The sequence below is a fragment of the Schistocerca cancellata genome, chromosome 9 (genome assembly GCF_023864275.1).
Source record: "Schistocerca cancellata isolate TAMUIC-IGC-003103 chromosome 9, iqSchCanc2.1, whole genome shotgun sequence".
Taxonomy (NCBI): Eukaryota; Metazoa; Arthropoda; class Insecta; order Orthoptera; family Acrididae; genus Schistocerca; species Schistocerca cancellata.
Window position 1 is genome coordinate 395,807,997 of NC_064634.1, and position 14,713 is coordinate 395,822,709.

Sequence of the window (14,713 nt, forward strand, 5' to 3'; positions counted from 1 at the left end):
ACAAAGGAACAAATGATCGGACTGTTTCTGACTGCTTTGTATTTTAGTGTTGTCTTCAAATTGAAAATTTGTTCTGCACAGAATCGGTGAGGGCGAAAGCCAGCTTGGTATTCACCAATACTGTGTTCGAGTTGTTCTTGTGTTCGTTGAAGAAGACAAGCTGAGAGGATTTTATAAGTGACTTGGAGAAGGGAGATTTCTCGATAGTTGTTTATATCTGCCATGTCTCCATTTTTATGCAGTGGATGAATTAGGGCGCATTTCCAATCTTCTGGTAGTTTTTCTGTCTGCCAAATGTCTGTGATGATTTGAGTGAGTTCTTTGAGGGAATTTGGTACAAGATTTTTAAGTAGTTCTGCAGTGATATTATCTTCTCCGGATGCCTTGTTGTTTTTCAGTCTATGAATATGTCTTTGGATCTCCTCTAGTGTAGGTGGTGGGGATTCTGGATTTGTGTAGACAGCAGTTTCTTGAGGGAATCTTGAAGAAGGTTCAGGGCAATTGAGGAGTCCGGAAAAGTATCTCGCCAGCTCCTCACAGTTTTCCCGATTTGTGAGCGCTAGTTTTCCATCTGGTTTTCTGAAACATAGATTTCGTGAGCCGTATCCATTGATTCTCCCAGCAAAGGTCTTATAGAAGTCTCGTACATTATAGTTACGGAAATTTTCTTCAATAGACTCACACTGTTCCTTGAGGTACTTCCTCTTGACTTGTCTGATTGTTTTTGCCACTTGTCTTCTGGTGTTGTGGAAGTGATCTAGATTTTCTGGGGATTTTTTACTGTTATACTTCAGAAAGGCTTTCTTTCTTTCTTCCAGCGCTTTTTCACATCCAGAGTCCCACCAGGGGTGTTTTGTGTTCTTTTTCAATGGGATCAGTTCTTTTGCCTTCTTTGTAATTTTTGTTCGATCCCAAGAGTCAGCTGGTTCCTTTTCCCACTCCTCCTTCAGATTGCTTTCTTTGATTGTTCGTGTGTCAAATTTCATCATGTGTGTTTTCTTCGGATAGAATTTTTTTGGGGTGAATTTCACTTTAATGCGTGTTAAGTAGTGGTCTGAGTCAATGTTCGCCCCTCTGCGGACTTGGACATCATGGATCTCTTTCTGTACGAAATAGGAGATGGCAATGTGGTCAATCTGATATTCGCCGATCTCTTGTATGGGGGACCTCCCGGTCTTTTGTTTTATAGGTTTTTTTCTCAAAGATGTAGACATTATTTTTAGATTATTTTGTTGGCATAGTTCAATAAATCTCAGTCCGTTTCTGTTGGTGAATCTGTGTGCTGGATATTTTCCTACAGTTTTTTGGTGTTCTTTCTCTCTGCCAATTTGTGCATTGAAATCTCCCATTAAGATTTTGATATCATCCCGGGGAATTTTGGCCATGACATCTTCAAGTTTAGTCCAGAATTTTTCAGTTTGTTGTTGGCGTTTTTTGTTGTCTATGTTTGTGGGTGCATGAACATTTATCAATGTGTATTTCTTGTTGGCGCACTGGATACGCATGGTCATGAGGCGATTATTTATGGAAGAGACCTCTCTAATTGAGCCTAATATATTTCTGTGCACCGCAAATGCCATGCCCAGGAGTGGCGTACCATTGGCAATTCGTTTGTCAGTCTTGCTCTTGAAGATGCGATAGTTTCCATAGTCTATTGTATTTTCATCCGTGAATCTAGTTTCTTGTAACGCTAAGATCTTAATTTTTTGTTGGTCTAGCTCTGTTACTAAGTTGTGTAATTTTCCAGGTTGAATTAGGGTCTGAATGTTAAAGGTACCAATGTACATGAGAACCTTGGGACGAAGTTTGCTTGAGAACTCTGATCGTGATGGCCCGGGTTCCCCAGAATCCGAAAACCCAGTTGTCGTCTGTCGACGAGTGGATTGGTTACCACCTGGGGTAATTCTGTCATTACTCTCACGAATCATGATAGCTTGTAAGTTTTGGTCCAGTGTTTCCACTGGGTGTTTAGAACCGGGGATTGTCAGTTCCTGGAGCATATAATACAGCCGCACCTACTAGATGGACAGACGCTGACCTCGCTGCCGCTCGACTCGAGTACAGACGCATTGAGGATTTGGAATGTGAGATTTTTTTCAAGGTTTTCTCCTATAGATCCGCCGTGTTCTGCGTTAACAGGGTCACCTCGTGTAGGATGTGGCTCTTCACCACGCACGGACGGTCTTGGACGTAGCTTCCTCAGAGGCAAAGGTCTTGCATACCTCCTCAGCTCATCCCTGGGGTGGTGAGGACCAGTACTGAGTCAACCCCAAGCAAAGGTGCTACCTCTACCAACCGCCTTGACCCCTTTACAGAAATTCTATTTTTCGACTTTAATGTCCACAAAATTCTTGAAACGTCATAAACTACAATTCAAATTAAAGGATATCAAGTTAAATATGGGTGTCGCAAGTGATAAGACGTCTGTGACTCATATACAGGTACACACCGGCAAAACTGTTGCATTACCCCGACATGTCGTGTACGTGTGTTGCTGTATGATTGTTCCTGTACCGATCCTGTTTGGAAACATGCAGTATATATGGTTATATATGGTTACCGTGATCGGTAGCTAGGGATAGAACGCCGCTCTCGAATGGACTGCAGCATTTCAGTGTCAAGTAAAGCACCAGGAGCGACGCATTTAGGGACGTCTGTGGAACAGTAGAGTGAACATCCGTGAAACCAGGGAAGACAATCGCGATCACTGATCGTGTCTGCACTATCACGCTACGTGCACAAGACTTGTCAGCCAAGAAGTTGCTCGATGCATGTACCAGAGTCCAAGTAATGTGGTGCGGAGGGGTATGGACATGGAATCGGTTCCAGTTGACAGATAATGTTGAGGACTTACACCGCACATGCTACCCACGTTCGTCACGTACACAGAATCTACGATTTTTGAGGCAAAGGAACCGTGGGCTGAGTGCTGTGTAACGAATTCGGCATTTGAAGAGAATACAGGACGTTGTGTATCACGGCAAACTGTTAATAGACGATTGCATGATGCTAATCAACATTCCCGACGCCCATGGCGAGCGCCACGTCGTACATCACAATCCAATGGATTCAGTTACATATGGGCAATAAATCATGCAAAATGGACGCCCCGGGATGGGCGGTGGTTATTTATGGACGGAACTCTTAATCGCAGACAACAAGTCTGGAGACAGTCTGATAATATGGAACGCCTCCAACACTGTGTCCCACAAGTGCAACAAGGTTGTGGGGAGTGAGGTTGTAGGGTGGCATTACGAAGGGTCACGATACACCTCTTGTGGTTGCTGAGGGCAATCTCTACAGTACGAGGACGAGATTTTGTAACCAATAGTGGGGCCGTGTCACCAATATTTTGGTGACAGTTTCATTTCGACGGAAAACTTCAGACTATCCAACACTACATCTAGGCAATGCAAAGTACTTCCTATCTCTAACCCCGGACATTGTCGACTGAACTGAGAAATTAAGTCTAATGTCATAAAATATTACACCATATGTGTGTGATATTTACAGTCTATGTTTTATCTTTTTTCATTAGTACCATTGTTATATATGTATAGCCGTGTATAATGCAGTGAGTCCCTTATAAAACGGGTACACCTCACGTACCCATTAAGGATGTCTAGTCGAAATGCTTGTGAAGTTTCGACACTGTCTCGAATGTGGCTACTCTGTATTTTACCAGGAAGTTGAGTGCAACTGTGTGTTCGTGCGTCAGTTGCTGTGAGAAGCTTGTATTGTTGAGTTGTTACAGATGGGCAGTTTGCATTAGAACAACGAATTGATATTGTAAAGTGTGACTTAAAGGCAGACTCCGTAAAGGAATGTAAATAAATTTTCCAAACGAAATATTCTGGTAGGAAGCTCCCCACGACCAGCTCTATTCAAGATCTGTAAAAGGAGTGGAAGGCTATAGCATCCGTTGTAGGCAGAATTCGCATGGACATTGTGAGAAGTCTCGCAAGTTGATAAGGATCTTACTGCAGCAGGCTGGTGTATCTCGTACATCGTGTCATCGCACAGTAAAAGATGTGAAATTAAAAGCCTGTTGTGTGAGAGTGGTGCAAGAGTTGAAATTTGTAACTGGCTGTTAATGTCGGTCACTAACTGTTACTTGGACCCCTTGCTTTACCTCATGTCAGATGACGTCTGATTTCATTTGTCAGATTATGTAAACTCCCGCAATTGCATATACTGGTCGCAGGACAATCCACATATTCTGCACAAGGAATCTCTCCACTCAGGGAACATAGGTGCTTAGTACACGTTGTTCGGCATGCGCATTATTGGCCCCATATTTTTCAGTTACACCTTAAACAGTGCCTGATAGACAGTTAGAGATCTCTGACTCTTTCTGTGCATAATTAGCAGGTGCAGAGAGGCTGTATGCAGTATTCCAACTACACTCCTGGAAATTGAAATAAGAACACCGTGAATTCATTGTCCCAGGAAGGGGAAACTTTATTGACACATTCCTGGGGTCAGATACATCACATGATCACACTGACAGAACCACAGGCACATAAACACAGGCAACAGAGCATGCACAATGTCGGCACTAGTACAGTGTATATCCACCTTTCGCAGCAATGCAGGCTGCTATTCTCCCATGGAGACGATCGTAGAGATGCTGGATGTAGTCCTGTGGAACGGCTTGCCATGCCATTTCCACCTGGCGCCTCAGTTGGACCAGCGTTCGTGCTGGACGTGCAGACCGCGTGAGACGACGCTTCATCCAGTCCCAAACATGCTCAATGGGGGACAGATCCGGAGATCTTGCTGGCCAGGGTAGTTGACTTACACCTTCTAGAGCACGTTGGGTGGCACGGGATACATGCGGACGTGCATTGTCCTGTTGGAACAGCAAGTTCCCTTGCCGGTCTAGGAATGGTAGAACGATGGGTTCGATGACGGTTTGGATGTACCGTGCACTATTCAGTGTCCCCTCGACGATCACCAGTGGTGTACGGCCAGTGTAGGAGATCGCTCCCCACACCATGATGCCGGGTGTTGGCCCTGTGTGCCTCGGTCGTATGCAGTCCTGATTGTGGCGCTCACCTGCACGGCGCCAAACACGCATACGACCATCATTGGCACCAAGGCAGAAGCGACTCTCATCGCTGAAGACGACACGTCTCCATTCGTCCCTCCATTCACGCCTGTCGCGACACCACTGGAGGCGGGCTGCACGATGTTGGGGCGTGAGCGGAAGACGGCCTAACGGTGTGCGGGACCGTAGCCCAGCTTCATGGAGACGGTTGCGAATGGTCCTCGCCGATACCCCAGGAGCAACAGTGTCCCTAATTTGCTGGGAAGTGGCGGTGCGGTCCCCTACGGCACTGCGTAGGATCCTACGGTCTTGGCGTGCATCCGTGCGTCGCTGCGGTCCGGTCCCAGGTCGACGGGCACGTGCACCTTCCGCCGACCACTGGCGACAACATCGATGTACTGTGGAGACCTCACGCCCCACGTGTTGAGCAATTCGGCGGTACGTCCACCCGGCCTCCCGCATGCCCACTATACGCCCTCGCTCAAAGTCCTGTCCGCCGCTCGTGGTCTCGCGGTAGCGTTCTCGCTTCCCGAGCACGGGGTCCCGGGTTCGATTCCCGGCGGGGTCAGGGATTTTCACCTGCCTCGAGATGACTGGGTGTTTGTGTTGTCCTCATCATTTCATCATCATCCAGGACAGTGGCGAAATTGGACTGAGCAAAGGTTGGGAAATTGTACGGGCGCTGATAACCACGCAGTTGAGCGCCCGACAAACCAAACATCATCATCATCTCATCGCTCAAAGTCCGTCAACTGCACATACGGTTCACGTCCACGCTGTCGCGGCATGCTACCAGTGTTAAAGACTGCGATGGAGCTCCGTATGCCACGGCAAACTGGCTGACACTGACGGCGGCGGTGCACAAATGCTGCGCAGCTAGCGCCATTCGACGGCCAACACCGCGGTTCCTGGTGTGTCCGCTGTGCCGTGCGTGTGATCATTGCTTGTACAGCCCTCTCGCAGTGTCCGGAGCAAGTATGGTGGGTCTGACACACCGGTGTCAATGTGTTCTTTTTCCCATTTCCAGGAGTGTAGATGGAGCAACCGCACATCCAACCAAATCGCGGCCGATATCACCAATGTGTTCCCTGAAGACAGACGTTCAGTAAAGGCTTCTGGCCCCCAAGGTCCCAGGACTTAACATCGGCCGGCCGGAGTGGCCGTGCGGTTCTAGGTGCTACAGTCTGGAACCGAGCGACCGCTACTGTAGCAGGTTCGAATCCTGCCTCGGGCATGGATGTGTGTGATGTCTTTAGGTTAGTTAGGCTTAATTAGTTCTAAGTTCTAGGCGACTGATGACCTCAGAAGTTAAGTCCCATGGTGCTCACAAGGGAACCTCCCCATCGCACCCCCCTCAGATTTAGATATAAGTTGGCACTCTGGATAGGCCTTGAAAAACTGAACACAGATCAATCGAGAAAACAGGAAGAAGTTATGTGGAACTATGAAAAAATAAGCAAAATATACAAACTAAGTAGTCCATGCGTAAGATAGGCAACATCAAGGTTAACGTGAGCTCAGGAGCGCCGTGGTCCTGTGGTTAGCGTGAGCAGCTGCGGAACGAGAGGTCCTTGGCTCAAGTCTTCCCTCCAGTGAAAAGTTTAATTTCTTTATTTTCGCAAAGTTATGATCTGTCCATTCGTTCATTGACGTCTCTGTTCACTGTAATAAGTTTAGTGTCTGTGTTTTGCGACCGCACCGTAAACCGTGCGATTAGTAGACAAAAGGACGTGCCTCTCCAATGGGAACCGAAAACATTTGATCGCAAAGTCATAGATCAGCCGATTCCTCCACAGTAAAACGCGTCTGATATATTCTATACGACACTGGTGACGGCATGTGCGTCACATGACAGGAATATGTTGTCGACCCACCTAACTTGTACACTTGGCGAATGGGTAAAAAGATTCTTCTACCTTACCCGATTTCGGTTTTCTTGTGGATGTGATAATCACTACCAAAAAAGTGATGAAAACAAAAGAGTTTGTCACATAAACGGAAAATAAAAAATTAAACTTTTCACTGGAGGGAAGACTTGAACCAAGGACCTCTCATTCCACCTGCTCACGCTAACCACGGGACCACAACGCTCCTGAGCTCACGTTAACCTTGATGTTGCCTATCTTACGCGTGGACTACTCAGTTTGTATATTTTGCTTATTTTTTCATAGTTCCACATGACTTCTTCCTGTTTTCTCGATTAATCTGTGTTCAGTTTTTCAAGGGCTATCCAGTGTGCCAACTTATATCTAAATCTGAGGGGGGTGCGATGGGGAGGTTCCCTTGTCAGAGCCATTTGAACTTAACATCGTGTGATCTTTATGTATGGGGCACACTAAAAAGCAAAGTGTATACTGACAATACTCGCACAAAAGACGAGCTTAAAAGGAAAATAACTACAGAAATTAACATCACGCCTGCAAAATTACAACGTATTGCTGGTAACGTCATCAGATGAAGTCAGCGATGCCTGGATGCCCACTGTCACTACTTACAGCATTTCTTATAAACGGCCGCGCGGGATTAGCCGAGCGGTCTGAGGCGCTGCAGTCATGGTGCGGTTGGTCCCGGCAGAGGTTCGAGTCCTCCATTGGGCATGGGTGTGTGTGTTTGTCCTTAGGATAATTTAGGTGTGTAAGCTTAGGGACTAATGACCTTAGCAGTTAAGTCCCATAAGATTTCACACACATTTGAACATTTTTTCTTATAAACGGGTAACTACATGTTTTTTAGCGTTACTATTATCTATTCTTTTGTAGTTAGTTTATTGTTAGTTGAAACTCGGGTATGAGGCGTAATGGTTTTATGAGACATCGCGTGGTATCAAGTGTTTTGCTAAACTCGAAATTTTCCATGCTGCCGCCTCCTGAAATAATTACCACTTCTTCTGTACCGGGAACGTATTGCCCCGAGCCACGTCTCGCGCTCGGACGAGGCGGGGTGACATCATCCCGAGAACGGCCGGCCGTTTCTGGTAGGTAGGAACGTCCGCTAGAATGACCTCGAAACGTCCGACTCGAAGCACGGTCGGGCGGGCTCGAGGCTAGGCGAGTATCGACCGCACGTCGCGCCAGTCCGCGCCTCGCCTCGCCGGTTCGAGGCGGCTCGCGTCGACCGCCCGCCTGTGTCGTGGCGCAGTAGCGGGCCGGCAGCCGTGATGAAGCGCCGCTCCTGGGTGTGGGAGTACTTCGAGGATGCGCCCGACGACATGGTGCGCTGCCGCGTCTGCCGCGAGCAGCTCAAGAACCGCAGCCGCAACACCTCCACCATGATCAAGCACCTGTCCAACGTGCACCAGCTGCGGCCGCGCGCACCGGGTAAGCCTGCAGTCGCCGCTTCCCACCGTGTCGAGATGAAGAATGGACAGACTAGTGGAAAAAATTGACCGTGGCGCTGTTAACAGTAACCAGATATGTGTTAGCCCCTGGCATTTTAGGGAGACCGCGGAAAATCCAAATCAGGGCAGTCTCACGAGGATTTGAACCTCATAGATTTATGGACAACATCGTTGTGGAGATGAATTAGCGATTAGTATGATTAATCAATTATTCAAAAACAGTCTTAATCGCATTTATTATTATTATACCGCCAAGCGGCTTCAACCCGACGTAGGGGTCATCTTCTGGGTGTTTACACCATTGGTTGACAGCTGGTGGTGTCACTCCTGTCTACATGACTGACCCCTACGTCGGGTTGAAACCGGTTGGCGGTATAATAATAATAATAATAATAATAATAATAATAATAATAAATGCCATTAAGACTGTTTTTCAATAATTGGGTTGAACCTCGTGCCTCCCGACTGACTGTGCACGATTAGCTCAGTATTTTGATGTTTCCTAAGATTTTTCACAAGGAAGACGCATATGTAAAGAGATCACGGTATGGTATGGGCCATTCTGAGGGGACAGCAACGTACAAATATGTAATGGTGCTCCATTCTCGATGTTTTCCGAAGCGTAATATTTTGATGATTCGGGAATGTTAGCGGCAGTACATGGCATGGACAAAAAGACACGTTCACAAAGATGTCGCCATCTGTTTTGCGCTGTAGCTTCTATTAGAAGTGGGCAAAAAAATAAAAAAGAACTTTGTTATAGCGGCAGAACCATATGTCAAGAAAAGTATATAACGGCTCGTCTTCAGAAGTTAGGAAAAAGTCGCGTCGTGATCGCAGAGATACCGGTGTAGGAATTTCGTTATTTCTAGTCTGTGATCATGAAACTATTGTGATTAGCCATACTGTTCATACCATTTTACTTCGTAAACAGTCAAGGTTTTCGATAGTGCCTAGCTGACTTCCCATGTTTTTTTATCACTAACCAGCAGTGGCTCACTCTTGGATTTAGTTCAGTATCCCATTTCGAGTTAAACCATTGTTTCCAGTCCGTTTAATTGAAGGGTTCCTTTATAACTGGTTGGCTAAGCCAGTTCAAAGATCGAAAGAAAGCAAGAGACCAAACCTAGTAAAACATTATGGTGCTCAAACCAACCGTACTATTGATTACAGCTGTATCTTTTCATCCATTCTGTCTGTATCCACGTATGTGAACGGTCCTTACTGACGGTTATCAATAGTCGCAGAATAATATTTTATGATACGCTTGAAATAAAGAGAAACATTTTCTCGTGTGTTTCCCTTTTCAGTTGTTGCCTATCTATTGTCGGGCTTTTAGTATACTGTTACAGTGACGTAATAATCGCTCCACCATCGAATGGCTCAGAGGTTGCACGTGGATGGGGGTATGTGAGGAAATACGAAACTTTAAAAATCGTTTGATACTAGAAATTAGTTGCGACTGGAAACGGAATTAATGGGCGATATCGGAGACGTACCTCTCTCTTGTAGAAGAAAGTGTAAATGTTAATCCGTCTAGATAGGTAGGTCAAATGTACCATGTGTTAACTGAGAACTGACGTTGAAAATGACAAAACACTGCAGTAACTATTTGTTTGATGAATTGAAACGGTACAGCGACTGTGACGTCATATAAACACGCGTATTCTAAAGGTCAAAGTATCGGGGTTCCCGTAAAAGTATTAATGTTTTGGGTGCATCTTTTCTTGTTACTAAGGTCTTCAAACACAAAAAAACTTGAAACATCTAACCACAATGGAGAAATAGGGTTTTCATGTGGTACATAAATATAATTTCGAAATATGCAATGTTTAAAAAAAATATTGTCGTGGCCCATTCTTAGCCGTCGATAATTCGCAGTCAAAATGTCATTTTTAAACCTGATGTTGGGGTACGATAGGTTTAAGTCCGCCATCAGAACTCCATTATTTTTTTTTTAAACTGACATTACATCAGTGGTAAAATCAAAACGGCAGCATCGCCATCTCAACTACACTCGATCTGAGCAACACACTGCCACTGCTCGGTTCCCGTGAATTAATTTTCTAAAGGCTGTATCTCGGAAACCGTAGAAAACATTGCATGCGCCTGTGTAACGTTCTCAGTTTTGACTTGTCCATATCGTTACCTATAAAGCTTGTCTGCGTTCTCCCGAAATAGCGCGCAGAAATACCATGTATTGTAAATGCAGTAGACGTCCGCAAGTAAGTTCGCCGTTTGTGCCCGCGCCCATCGGAGTGACATGATAAGTGCCGCGGCACAAGGCAACCAGCTGTCAGGGATCATATTTCGCCGACTCTACTACAGCTTGCAACCTCTGATGGAACCCATGCGGTCTAATGGGCAGCGCATCCAGACTGACGCGATGCGCACTTGCATGTTACGGCGTGCCACGCCATTGCCAGACGAATGCAGCGTCTTCTACTGTTGCCACGCGCCATGTCTACGCTAGTGATAGTTTATAAACGACTCTGCTTTGATTGTGCGAGTGTCTTTGTACCCAGAAAAACTAGAAATGGTTCTGAGTTCATTATTAATTTTTTAGATGTACTCGTATTGGAAAAATACTATTATTTAAGATCGAAGCAGCGCTCAGTGTATCGATTGTAATGCTCAAAATAAAGCGTGGGGATGTATTGCAACTGACGTATCATAGAAACAATAATTTAAATTGATCTAATTTGTTTGTGGAAGAGAATGAAGATATCGAAGTAAACAGAATCATCTTTTAGGTATATATGTACATACAGTGGTTGTACAAACTATGGGAACGCGGCGATAAATGCATGAAAGTCAAGTGTATGAGTCATGTTTCACGCTGTTTCCAATTTCTGGACGAGTTTACGCCCCAGAAGTACACTACTGGCCATTAAAATTGCTTCACCAAGAAGAAATGCAGATGATAAACGGGTATTCATTGGACAATTATATTATACTGGAACTGACATGTGATTACTTTTCACGCAATTTGGGTGCATAGATCCTGAGAAATCAGTACCCAGAACAACCACCTCTGGCCGTAATGACGGCCTTGATACGCCTGGGCATTGAGTCAAACAGAGCTTGGATGGCGTGTAGAGGTACAGCTGCCCATGCAGCTTCAACACGATACCACAGTTCATCAAGAGTAGTGACTGGCGTATTGTGACGAGCCAGTTGCTCGGCCACCATTGACCAGACGTTTTCAATTGGTGAGAGATCTGGAGAATGTGTCGGCCAGGACAGCAGTCGAACATTTTGTGTATCCAGAAAGGCCCGTACAGGACCTGCAACAAGCGGTCGTGCATTATCCTGCTGAAATGTAGGGTTTCGCAGGGATCGAATAAAGGGTAGAGCAACGGGTCGTAACACATCTGAAATGTAACATCCACTGTTCAAAGTGCAGTCAATGCGAACAAGAGGTGACCGAGACGTGCAACCAATGGCACCCCATACCATCACGCCGGGTGATACGCCAGTGTGGCGATGACGAATACACGCTTCCAATGTGCGTTCACCGCGATGTCGCCAAACACGGATGCGACCATCATGATGCTGTAAACAGAACTTGGATTCATCCGAAAAAATTACGTTTTGCGATTCGTCCACCCATGTACGTCGTTGAGTACACCATGGCAGGCGCTCCTGTCAGTGATGCAGCGTCAAGGTTAACCGCAGACGTGGTCGCCGAGCTGATAGTCCATGCTGCTGCAAACATCGTCGAACTGTTCGTGCAGATGGTTGTCGTCTTGCAAACGTCCCCATCTGTTGACTCAGGGATCGAGACGTGGCTGCACGATCCGTTACAGCCATGCGGATAAGATGCCTGTCATCTGGACTACTAGTGATACTAGGCCGTTGGGATCCAGCACGGCGTTCCGTATTACCCTCCTGAACCCACCGATTCCATATTCTGCTAACAGTCATTGGATCTCGACCAACGCGAGCAGCAATGTCGCGATACGATAAACCGCAATCGCGATAGGCTACAATCCGACCTTTATCAAAGTTGGAAACGTGATGGTACGCATTTCTCCTCCTTACACGAGGCATAGCAACAACGTTTCACCAGGCAACGCCGGTCAACTGCTGTTTGTGTATGAGAAATCGGTTGGAAACTTCCCTCATGTCAGCACGTTGTAGGTGTCGCCACCGTCGCCAACCTTGTGTAAATGCTCTGAAAAGCTAATCATTTGCATATCACAGCATCTTCTTCCTGTCGGTTAAATTTCGCGTCTGTAGCACGTCATCTTCTTGGTGAAGCAATTTTAATGGCCAGTAGTGTAAAAATATGGCGGGTGTTCGGTGATTATTTGGACAGCCATATCGTGCTATTGTATGGGCCCCATGCTACTCCGCAACATCGCATAACTACCAAGGGTTATGTGACCATTTTGGCTGATTAGGTTCATACCATGGTACAATGTTGGTTCCCCGACGGTTCCACAACTCGCATCGTCCGGGACTGGGTTTGTGAGCACAAGGGTGAATTGCCCCATCTCCCCTGTCCAACACAGTCAACACATCAGCCTTTGTGGTCTATTTTGTAGAGAAGGGTGCGTGATTGCTATCCACCGCCATCATCGTTACCAGAACTTACCACTATTTTGCAGGAAGAGTTGTGTAAGTTTCCCTTGAAAACCATGAAGTATCTCTGTTTATTTCCAGGACGACTGGAAGCTGTTTTGAACGCCAAAGGGTTTCATACACCGTATTAGGCAACTAATGAGGAGGTATTGAATAGAATTGGGGAGAAGAGAAATTTGTGGCACAACTTGACTAGCAGAAGGGATCGCTTGGTAGGACATATTCTGAGGCATCAAGGGATCACCAATTTAGTAGGGCAGCGTGGAGGGTAAAAATCGTAGAGGGAGACCAAGAGATGAACACACTAAGCAGATTCAGAATGATGTCGGTTGCAGTAGGTACTGGGAGATGAAGAAGCTTGCACAGGATAGAGTAGCATGGAGAGCTGCATCAAACCAGTCTCTGGACTGAAGACCACAACAACAACAACAACAACATGGTCAGTACAGTGAAATGTCTTTTAGTTTTCTTTGTAGACTGTTTCTTGTTGCACACCTCAAAATGGGTGCTACAACACAGAAAAGGAAAATTGTGCCTTTGAATAATAGAAGCATTGAAACGACTCGACAAAGTAGTATCAGTAACAAAACTTGTTCTCGAATATGGTGTCAGCTAAGTTACTATTGATGACTGGACAAGAAATCGACTTAAATTGGAACAGTTTTCTTCAAAGAAATGTCTTGAAAAATCTCTTAGCCGAAAAACTATTTAAAAAATCGGATTTTGAAAGAAAAAGTGAGACGTTGCTTATGTGATTTACGCAACAAAAACGGAAGGGGCTTCGATTTCTAGCCCAGTCTTGCAGGATAAAACCTTGTTTTTTAGAAACCAGCTGCAGGAAGTTTCGCCACTAATTTGGGATTACTCTAGAAGTGGAAGAAGAGGCATGGACTGCGTCAGCTAGATATATGCGGAGAAAAGCTCTCTGGCGACTCTGAGACCGTTCCAGAATTTATTTTGAAGTTTAAAATAATCATCATTGAAAATAAAATTTGTCATGGGCAGCGTGGAGGGTAAAAATCGTATAGGGAGACCAAGAGATGAATACACTAAGCAGATTCAGAAGGATGTAGGTTGCAGTAGATACTAGGAGATGAAGAAGCTTGCCCAGGATAGAGTAGCATGGAGAGCTGCACCAAACCAGTCTCTGGACTGAAGACCACAACAACAACAACAACAGTAGGCATGATAATGTGCTGTGGTTTTTTTGTGGTGGACTAAGAAAAAAACTGCGGTATATTAATTGTAATTTGTTCAAAATGTGGGCGCGGGGAGCAGAGAAACACCCCCCCCCCCCCAATACACACACGGTAGACCGCCAAGAGATGAAAACAAGCGGTGCTGGCAGCGTCAACAGCGCTTCATGCTTCCGCGGAAGAAGCTCGCACGGAAGTAAAAATCGCTAAATGTGATTTGTAAACGAAACTTAAATCGTCTTACATATTGAAATATTTAATAACGATCCTAACTGCAGCAATGACATACACTTATCGCAAGGATAGGAAATGATACGAAATACAGTGAAGTTCAACAAAGATAGACGGTAGACAACAATGGCTTCCTCACGCATTACTGCCAGCTAGCCAATGTTGGGTGCAACCGAAAACAAATGGCTATCAAAAGATGCCTCCCGACTTCAAGGATACAGGACTAGGGAACGGATCGGCCAACTATGAGTTAACATTCTGTACAGAGTAGATTACTCAACTGCGTAACATTGTAGATCGCTGTTGCTTTTC

The 14,713-nt window shown here is 45.6% G+C and overlaps 1 protein-coding gene across 2 annotated transcripts in view; it reads left to right on the top strand.

Moving 5' to 3' along the window:
* LOC126100822 (protein bric-a-brac 1-like) overlaps positions 1-14,713 on the top strand; it is a 485,405-nt gene that overhangs the window by 36,432 nt on the left and 434,260 nt on the right. Inside the window, exon 1 of one of the 2 annotated variants that reach the window (XM_049911462.1) lies at positions 8,199-8,367. The exons of the other annotated variant lie outside the window; for it this stretch is intronic. Coding sequence (XP_049767419.1) covers positions 8,208-8,367 — 160 coding nt within the window. The 5' untranslated portion in view covers positions 8,199-8,207. Of the gene's footprint in view, positions 1-8,198; positions 8,368-14,713 lie in introns of those variants that run through there. 2 annotated transcript variants of the gene reach the window in all.